Source organism: Acanthaster planci, linkage group LG11, assembly GCF_054643075.1.
Source record: "Acanthaster planci isolate LZ-2023a linkage group LG11, COTS_SCS, whole genome shotgun sequence".
NCBI classification, from domain to species: Eukaryota; Metazoa; Echinodermata; class Asteroidea; order Valvatida; family Acanthasteridae; genus Acanthaster; species Acanthaster planci.
In genome coordinates, this window is record NC_141787.1 from 1725326 (window position 1) to 1735735 (window position 10410).

The 10410-nt window shown below is 43.6% G+C and overlaps 1 protein-coding gene across 3 annotated transcripts in view; it reads left to right on the top strand.

Moving 5' to 3' along the window:
* Window positions 1-9010, top strand: part of cep350 (centrosomal protein 350) — a 38182-nt gene extending 29172 nt beyond the window's left edge. For 2 of the 3 annotated variants that reach the window (XM_022228640.2, XM_087143384.1), the window contains exons 20-23: window positions 85-383; window positions 1367-1527; window positions 1970-2336; window positions 2676-5875. In XM_022228640.2, the coding sequence (XP_022084332.2) occupies window positions 85-383; window positions 1367-1527; window positions 1970-2336; window positions 2676-5875 (4027 nt within the window). Of the gene's footprint in view, window positions 1-84; window positions 384-1366; window positions 1528-1969; window positions 2337-2675; window positions 5898-6505 lie in introns of those variants that run through there. The other variant, XM_022228639.2, reaches the window with a different exon arrangement.
* The last annotated feature ends 1400 nt before the right edge of the window (window positions 9011-10410 follow it).

Here is a 10410-nt window from a genome sequence, read left to right on the forward strand (position 1 = left end):
CGATGCTTAGAAGAAAGGTTTTTAGAAAAATTTGGTCTGACCGAACTGTCATCAAAACCGGGTTTTCCGTGTGTTTTTCTGCAGCACTACTCGGACGGCCTCCGTCCCCAGCAATGACGACACCCTCAAGCACTCGGACTCCATCTTGGAGGAGTACACCAGCGAGTCCTTTGAGTCGGCCGATCGCACCCTCACACCGGCGAGGTCCTCCCCTGCACCACCGCCGCCGGCCGCGGCGGCCACAATACCCCTCCGCTCCTCCCAGCACAGCACCCCTCCGTCCAGCCTAGACTCGTTCCGTGCCCCCCTGTCTCCCCACCGCCGGATCCTGGAGTCAGAGAGTGGGTCAGAATCAGAGAAGTCCTTCTCGCAAACCGTGTCTGGTAAGCCTCTTCGTATGACTGCTCTAACTTTATATGGTCAACTGCCGTTGAAATATTCCTGGACAACAAACTTGTCTAACATTTGAGCATGAGGTTACTTTCCAACTATTCTTAGAAATAATTAGCGCTTGGAAGTTTCCCTGAGCTGACATTGTTTCTGCAGATTGTGAGGCTGGTTCATAGGAGAGACTCAGTGCAATAGTCAGTCAATTCTTGGCCAGTTTCACTTACGTTCATAGATGGAAATTATTCATCTTTGAACATGGCACTGGTCAAAATAAATTCCTCAGAGTTTTTATTTTGCTTCATGCTAATGTTTTTGGTAAATACAACGCTGTGACTTTGGCTGTAGCCTAAATTCGCAGTTAGTATGGAAGTTTGTTTTTGTAATTGTTTTGTCTACTCATGTTTGTAGTTCGCACATTTTGTTCTCTCAGCCTTAAAATATCTCCCAAGGCTTACTGTACTTTGCCTCAACGCATTGAAAAAGGCAATAAATATTTCATGCATGCCTTACTTGTGTGCTAATTAATCCAAAGTTTAGTAATCATCCTACAAACAAGTTGGATTGATTTAATTCAGGTAAGGGTGGGAATTTACTTCAGTTTGAAAAACGTTTAGAAAACTTTCCCGTACCATTTAAATGTGTAACTGTCGTATCCTTTTATACTACGGTGTCATTGAAAACTTTAAGCACAACAAATTGTATACAATGTAAAGAGTTGACACAAAGTTCCGGTGATGAATTCACGGTATTCCTTTGATATGATTGAGCAGTACAGTGTTCTGAAAATCAGATTACGTTACGGGCATCACTTACAATAAAAACGGGTGCCAGATTGCGTCAGTCAAAACGTCAAACCTCAAAAAGGGGAGGGGGTTCCATTTAAACGTTTGGGAAAATCTGTTAGCAGCTTTTGAATAAACATGTAAACATCCCACGGTTCAATTTAACCTAAAAGGCGTGGTTCCTTTCATGTCAGAAATTGCATCTGACCAGAGCGACATCGAGGGGCGCGTCAAGGCGTTGGAGTCCGAGCTAAGGAAACGCAAGATGGAGGCAGACAAGCTGCGGCGACAGCAGAAACGTATGCAGCGGGAGAAGCTGAAAGCCCAGGAGGCTAGTCTGAAGAAACAGCTGGAGGTAAGTATTGCCATGAAATACTGGATGGCTTCTATAGGCAAAGTCATTTGTACAAGTAGGCTGTGTTTGAAAGTTGTGGCTATGGCTGGAATTAACTTAGTCCTATGGAAACTACCAATTAATTTTTGTAGCCACTTTCCATAGACACCTGCTTTACTTCAAGCCACAGCCGTAATTTGAAGTTAGCCCAGTCTACTGGAAAAAAAAATCAGTTTCAGCTGTGACTGGAAATAGAGAAGCCATTGGTTTGCAGCTGTAGCCACTTCCCATAGATACGTGTGCTTCATTAAGTCAACTCTAGCAGGGGGTTGTCAAAGAAGTAGTTAGAATCTGTATTTCCTTTTCTCAAAGATGGCAAAAAAACCTGCCACACATGCTCGTACTTGACCTGCCTGGGTCTTTCTGTTGTTTGATTTCTTGCAATCTCAATCTTTTCCGTCAGGCTTACGACAAGCTTATTGAAAAGACCAAGGCCGAGCTCAAGAATGAGTCGGAGGCCGCCGGTGCGAAATCTGCTTCATCAATGGCTGTCAAGCCTCAAATCAAGCAGCTGCGGCTGACAGAGGCCCAACGCCTCAAGGACCGCTCCCACACCCGCTCCCTGCGCCAGCGCACAGCCTCGGAGAGCAGCAGTGGGCGGGACGGGCGGGCGGAGCTGGGTGGGGCCATGCACAAACAGCGGTCGGTGTCAGAGGGCAGCATGTCCAGCCGGTCCAGCTTGGATGAGGAGGCGGGGCTGGGAAGGGACCACTCCTACTCATCCGTGGGCTCAGTGTTTACCCCGCCCACAACCCCACGTCTTGCTGAAGGTGAGTTTTCATAATCATTTGTTTTCAACTGCTTTGTATAGACAAACATGCCAGTAATTTGCACGCTACAGCTCAGAAAAGAAATTTGAGAAGGACACTTACTTTTAACAGTTCTGTTACTAGAACAGTTACATTATTTCATCTCATATGTCCGAAGTGCCTCAACATGTGGAAGGGGTCAGATTTCTGGTCATTGGACCTGGGTGTTGGCTATCAGTGGGGTCTCCACAAGAATCAAGAAATGTTTGAACAATCTTACAAGAATTTGATCTTTAGAAACAGTTCAAGCATATTTAAATATCAACATTAACCACTCGTCCATCTCTTTTTGTTAAATAGATACCACTCCTCCTCCTCCCAAATCACTTTCACCATCCCCTTCCACCAAGCGAGACAAGAGAAGCATCTCTGCCAGTATCTCTGAGGAGGTCTTTGAAAGGACGTCCAGCAGCACTTCAGATGAAGACTCCCAGAGAGTGGTGACTGCAAGCCGGAAGAGCCAGAGCCCTGATGAATTGTCCCACCGTAGGGGAGGACCACAGCACCTAGAAGAATGTGAAGAGCAGAGGGACTCCTCTGCCTTGTCGGAAGTTTCGGAGGACGTTCCGTCCGCGTACAGCTCTGTCTCAGCCACGCCTGAGATCTCTCTCAAAGAGTCGCCTAGATCTGATGTTGAAACGGATGTTCAGAAAGCTAGCCTCTCTGTGAAGGCCCGGGAGGAATATCAGGAGGTCAAAGATCAGAGGTCAGAACAGTCTGAAGCTTCGACTGTCCCTGAGGAGGTCTTTTCTGCAGGAAGCTCGCTTTCACAAGACTCTATCAGGTCCGTTTCCAAGAAGATTGTCTTGGACGAAAGAAAATATTCTTCAAAGACAGAACCTGCTGAGAATGTTGAAACGCTGGAGAAGAAATCACCAGCTCTTGTAGCTGGTCGCTCTGCAGATGACCTCTCCCAGAAGAGTGAGAAATCATACTCGCTCTCAAGCTCAGTGCGATCGTCCCATCGATCTCGAACTCAGAGTGAGCAATCAGGTGCAAGCTACAGTGAAGACTTTGTGGAGTCATCCATCTCCATCGGGGTCAAGAACAAGGAGAGCTACTTGGAAGACACAGACGACGACATCAGCGAGCAGCTCTCCATTGCCAGTGAACCCTCGGAGCCCAGTTTTGCAAGCAGCGGAAAGCCTTCGTTCATTCTGTCGCCAGGCAAACTCTCCCTTGAAGCTGCAAAAAATGACCTAGAGGTTGCTCCCGAAGTAACCGTCTCTGAGAGGGGCAGCAGTGAAGAGCAGGAGAAGCTGGAAGCTGTCAGCGAAGATGATGAGAGAACGCCTGTGCCGTCTCCTCAGGAGGAACAGCTAGAGACGTCCCAGGACTTCACGGGATACCAGATCGGGGACCGTGTGATGGTTGGCAGCAAAGAACAGGGAACCCTACTTTTTAAGGGGATGACCCACTTTGCACCAGGCTGGTGGGGTGGTGTTGAACTCGATGACCAGAAGGGAACAAATGACGGATCGCTAGACGGACATGTGTACTTCCAGTGCAAACCGAGCCACGGGATGTTTGTCCCAGCCGACAGACTTGAGCACCTCGCTCCTGAGCCGGAAAGAGAGGAGACGGAACCTGAGCAAGACTCGCCCGTCGAAGAGGACTTGCCCAGTGTGGCCTCGGAAGGCTCCAACATCAGCCAAAGGAAGATCTTGCAGGGTCTCAAGGACAAGGAGAACGACAAGCCCGAATACTCTCTGCTGTCATCCCTGTCCTCCAAGACCCCATCTGAGCCCATCAAACCCCTGGCTCAGGTGCTGAAGTCAGAAGCCACGGACGATGACTCAGTGGTCGAAGATCTCTCAGAACCGATGACCGACGATGCTGCTTTAGCTGCCCTGATCAGCTCGGCAGCAGCAGCTGTGGAGTCCTTCCATGAGGATGATATTAATCATATCTTTCCTCAGTCTGCAGATGCCCAGACACCGCGAGGAGCTCCTGAACAGGAAGCTTCACCTTCCCGATCCAAGGAGCGGTTGGTGGACTCCATCACAGACCACCTGACAGCAATAGTGATGAAGGACTCAGTGAAAGCTATTGCAGAGGTGGCTGAGAGGCACACACTACAGGACGATGGCAGAAAGGAGATCAGCGAAGCAAAGGGCGCCTTGAGAAGCACCTCAACAGAGAAGCCAAGTGGATCTCTGCTTGGGATGCTTGTTCAGGATGATGCCATCAAATCTGCAAGAGATGTTATGCAGGATAAGGGAGAAAGGCAAGACAAAGTGGACAAGAAAGCCAATCAAAAGGTCGCAATCAAGAGGAAAATTGACTCCACCACCCAGACCCTTCTCACTGAGGCCATCACAGAAATCATGACTCTGAGAAACAAACGTGCCAAACAGAAAGAATCAGAGGGTAACCTCAGAACTACATCTCTGCCTGAATCACCCAAGTCACCCTCCCCAGAGACACCCTGCCCATCCCCCTTTGTTCGGGTTGCTACCCCATACACGCCAGACAGTGAGAGCCCCATCCCCCAAGAGGACGCAACACTGGATGACGACATCTTTATCAACCGCGTCAAGGTGGAGACGAACAATTTGGATCTGAAAGATCAGGATCAGTTTCCAGTGGCCCGGCCGGGATCTCCGGTTTTTGGAGAGTCCAGTGGCTTTAACCCAGAAGCCCTCAGTGAGAAGTTGGAGCAAATGCAGCAGTTGAATGCTGACATCTTTGAGGGGGACCTGTTTGGGGAGCAAGAGTGGTTCGATGACGACTTCGGCTCCATGCCCAAGAGCAAGAGCATCATCCAGGTGCCAGTGCGGAGCCAGGAAGTGTCGGTCCGCTCCCTGCCACCCAGCCCCAGCACCCCGGAGCCCAGCCGGCTTGACCTGACCCGGATCGCCCAGGAGCCTTTCTATGCCATCCCCCACAACCGCAGAGACGTAAAGTCCCTGGTAGGCAGGTCTGTCCAAGTTGTTCACGAGAAGGCTGTCCTTGGGGAGAGGACGGCCTCCCTCTTCCCTCCGGCCGAGATCATGGGTGAAGACATCCAGGGCTCGGACATCGAGAGCACCAGCCGGAGATCCTACAAGCGGCTCATCTTTGACCTTGTCGGAGAGGCCTACCAGGACATCACCTCAGAGCAGGAGCAAGGCGAGCAGCTGCCCTGGACCAAGACCAAGCGTAGACCCCGCAAGTACTTCTTCGACAGGCCGCCCCGGGAGCTCCCCGACCTGGCCCAGGTGGTGGAAGACCGGGCGCTGTTTGTGACCGGGCTCGCTGGTCGGCCCAAGCCGGACCCAGCACTGGCCCGCTTCGGTGGCAAGAAGAAGAAAGACCACGTGGATGAGATTCTGACGTTGGAGCTCCGGGAGGAGGAGCAGGAGTGGGTGAATTACGACGACGATGAACTCGCCGTCAAAATGCAGCTGACGGAGGCCATCTTTGACTCGCTGCTGACGGACACTGCAATGGCGTTGAACAGGATTCAGGACAGGCGACGAGCGAGGATGACACCTCAAGAGCCAGAAATTGAATTCTGATAAACTGCATAGGTAAACCTGGGTAAGAAATAAAATGTGAACTCGGAACTATGAGGACTTGCATTCTTAAAGTATGTCAATAATACACTAATGCTTCTGTACACACAATGCTTCTGTACACACAATGCTTCTGTACACACAAACACGTTTTTAGTCCCGGAAAGGTTAAAGTTCAGGCACAGGATGGATCTTATTGATTTGATCCACGAAATGAAATAGGAATTAAATTATTGCATTCAAATGCTGCAGCAGCATTTCTGGTGAAGAAATGAAATTATCTGTACCCACTTGCGCGCACACACAAATATTCCTTCAAGTTTATAGTCAAGTGTCATACTTGATAGGTGTTTCAAGCAGTGTATCTTTAAAATGCAAATATAAATGATATCCACAAGTCTGCAAGTTCTACAAAATCTGCTGAAATCCCTAGGCTTCCAGTTGATACCATAGAAAGCATCTTCCTTAATAAAAGCCTTTTCCTAGCCAGTGATGTTTGTAGCAAATGATATGCTGTCTTCGTCCTTCGCACGGCTCTCGCTTAGAAATGATCGTAGAACTCTAAAGCGTTTCAGCAAAATTCTGGCTTGATTTCAATGCATAAAGATGGTTGGGGTTTTTTGCTCTCTTCAGAAAATCTGTGACAAAGTCTTTAATGCCTGCAGATGTGACTATTTATAAAGAAGGAAGACACAAACAACGGGGATTGTAAAAAAGGTCGTGTAAATTTCTGACTGACTGAATGGGACCTGTACATTGTCGTAAGTGCTCTTTGGCCAATTTTTTTTGTATAAAAAGAAAGAAAACAAGACTATATTATTTATACTCAGCAGTGCCTAGTATGAAAAGAAACGGTTAATGCGCAATCCTCGGCATGTGCAGTCTAAACGTGGTTTTTAAGGCAGAGTGGACAGTAGAGAATGTTGCATTTTTGACAAAATGTAGAGATTCTTTAGTAATTTTTACCAAATTGCCATTATAGGACATTGTGTGTGAGTTACCTTTTTTTTCCCATAATTTTGTTATTTGATTTATTATGGTGGATTCAATTATTGGGTTTTTTGTTTTTCTTTGTTGACCTGTTGTTGTATTTAAAGTGAGATTTATTCCCGGTCTTAAGACAGTTTGCAGAGTTCACTTTGTTTTATTGTTGTTTTTGCCAAATATGCGGGCTATCCTCTCGCTTGAGGTAGAATCATTATAAATCTGTCACAGCACTTTAGGAAATCAAACGTATCTGTTTGTAAGGCTGCATAGAATAGCTAGCATTCAACGAATACACAGTTCACCATTTTAAACCATGTGCCACTCACAATCTGTTTGTTATTTTGACCCCAAAATCTCAAGATTTTTATCTTATCTTGTTTTTGTGGGTCTTCTGTTTTATTTCCAAAGTTTTTATTATTTATTTATTTTTTCAACTTTATTTTATACAAATTGCTTCAAGTGCCGTAATATTGATACTTTGGGAGGGGTGTAGTTTTTAGTTGGTGTAATACTAGTTATAGGTCATAGGTTAGAGGTCGTAGGTTATGTGGGAGGGCCTTCGATTGGTTGTATGTACATATTGAAAATAATTCTAAACAATCCTGCAAGATGCCAAAGAAAATTGTAAGTATAAATTGAATGCTGCAGATGCATAGCAATTGAGTTCCATCACACAAGCCTGTCTCCAGGATGGATTGGTACCTGCTCTCTGTTTAGCCACTGTGTAGGGATTTTGCGCCACTCTCCTTGGGAACAAGACCATAGTGTTCGCTTGTGTAGAAGACGCTGATATCTAGCCGCACATGTGTACAAAGAGCTTTCAAGGTATACTTAGAAATGACTCTAATGTATACATTTTCTACTCGATAACTTTTCTGCAACTGATAGGACTAAGGTATACGTAGTTGTTATAACAACCTAATATAACTAATATATGAAATCTTGTGGGGCAAATATTTCTGTACAAACGTGGGTTTTCTGAACCATACCCAGTGCGCATAATTAAAAAATAGTGAAATATGCTGATCACAGAAAGACCAAATTAAGTTACCTAGAAAAAAGACACAAAGTGACCCAAATTTACCTGTAGCCATTTTGCCATAAAATGTCCGGTCCATAAAATGTAGTTTGTCAAATAACTTCACGATAGTACATGTACATGCCATGATCGCAACTTTTGCCCGCTCAAAAACCTAGAATACTTCTCAATCTAGTGGCCCCATCCGTCCTTAGAAATGTTTCTTACGCAAGCGTTTCTGTTTTATTCAACAGGTCCAAGGACCCATAATCCTCCATTAGGGTGATATATTTCTACTCTTAAGATGCAAATGAACAAAAAGAAACGGTTTTGTAATCAGAGCAGAATTTAGTTGATTTTTATACTAAGTGTTAATTTATGTTTTCAAATTGTAACCACTTCTATCTTACAATTTATGGTAATGCTATTTGGTATAGGCATTCATATATTAAACTTGGCTGAAACCGTTAGGTGCTTTACATCTGGTAATTAATTGAATTCATAGATACAGGTTTGTTAACCACCAATTTTTTTTCTTTAAATTTTTTTTTTAAATCAAGGGTGTAAGATTACAGAGGTGTTAAAAATTGCTCTGAAGACTTAATTCTGTCCACAACAAATTATTTTGCAACAGCTTTAGGCAAAATCCCAGAATGTGAAAGAAACGAGAGTAGCAGCCCGATACCTGCATTGTAAAATGCTGACTTTCGTTATGTTACCAGTCTAGGATTCTAGGTGCCACACTGCATTCTATCTAGAAGTCACTGGTTGTCAATGTACAATGGCAGCCATAAGGCAAAACAAATCCTGGTTTCTCCCTGGTAAGGACAGATGTAATTGGTGATTTTAAACTGTGTCTAATGCTATGTGAATTGTACATTTATATTATTTTTTGGTGTCTGCTAATTTATTTGCGTGAATAGTTTGTAATTTGTATTGCAATATTTAAAAAAAAAAGGATGCTATATATCTATGGTTTTGTAATATGTGTCTGATGGGGGTTAAGTATATCATGGGTTTGCATCGGGATACTTTTTAAATGGCTTCCACATTTTAAAGTACCTTCAGTTTAAATAATCAGCAATTTAGATTTTTCTTTTATCAGTAATTTTTTTCTAATTTATTATTTTTTTTAATACAAGGGCTAAACTCCTCTGTATCAAAATTCAAAACCACGTATGTACATTTTTGGGAAAAGAATGCCATGTATAGTGTATTAATTACAAATGCGAGCATTATCAATCTCAAAACTAAGGAACATTCCTTTAAACTGAGGTTAGATTGAAGAGTTTTTGTAAAATTGTGTCATACTCAGATGACTTGTACATAAGAATTGACATATTACAAGTAATGCACAGACTTATGTTACATGTACTTTGGCAGGTCGGCAGTATTTATACAAAACAGTAAACTTTGTACATGGTTCTCAAGCATTGCATGTGCGGACAAAATTTGCTCGCTGTGTGTGTATTAATATGCAAATGTTTCCAAATGGATGACTTCTGTATAAAATGCATCAATGTATAAACTGCACTATACAGTCTAAAAATTGGCTGGACAGACTCGATGTGTATATATATACATTGTAAAGAATGGCAAATGGTGTAATGTGTCTCTGATGTGTATATGTGTATGAAAATAATATGCCAACAAATCTCAGAAAAAAATATTGGTGACTGCAGGTCCTGGTTATTTGTGCGTTTTTGAAACCCGTTATTTGTGTAAAATGTTTGGGGTAGAAATGCATAAAAGGAGAATGTGACCACAAGAAAATCCCCTTCCTTCCCGCCTCTCCACAAACAACTACATTTTTTATGGTTTGATATGAAAACATGAAGGTTATTTTGGACACCTGGGGCTGAAACGTTACCTTCAGATGTCTGACATTTTTGAAAACCTTGCCTTCTGAATGATGCAACCAGAAAGTGCTATGGAATATTACAGTTGAAGATACCCAAAGGCATCCTTTCTACTGTTTTCAAGTGAAATTGTTTTTCACATTTTCAGCCTAGATTTTAACAAAAACCTGCAAGGGGTTAACCTTGCATTTTAATTAAAAACTGGTAAGGAGTTGACTTTTCTGCAAACAACTCCAAAATGCTTTTGGGCACAAGGTATTAGCATTTCATGATGTGTATGGCTGTTATATAAGAGATTTGGGCAAAAAGATGGAATTTATGGATGAGAAAAATCTGTCCAATTTTTAACATTTGTGTGTTTTCTTTTTAATAGTCCATTTGTTGAAAAACATCTCATCTGCACTTTTCAAGGAAATCGATCGTTCTTTTTTTTTTTGGCAAAAATTAAAAAAAATACAAGGGGTCAACCTTGCATTTTAATTAAAATTCTGTGTAATATTGACCTTTCCGTAAACTGATCAGAAATACTAATGCACCATAAGCCCACTTTGTTTCTTGTGCAACCTTTAAATCCAACCTTTCAAAAGAGAATAGGTGGGAATGTAGTTGAGACTAAGCTCCCGCAATTTTCAAGCAAGGCAACATTGCCAAAACTAGCCAAATTCATTTATTTA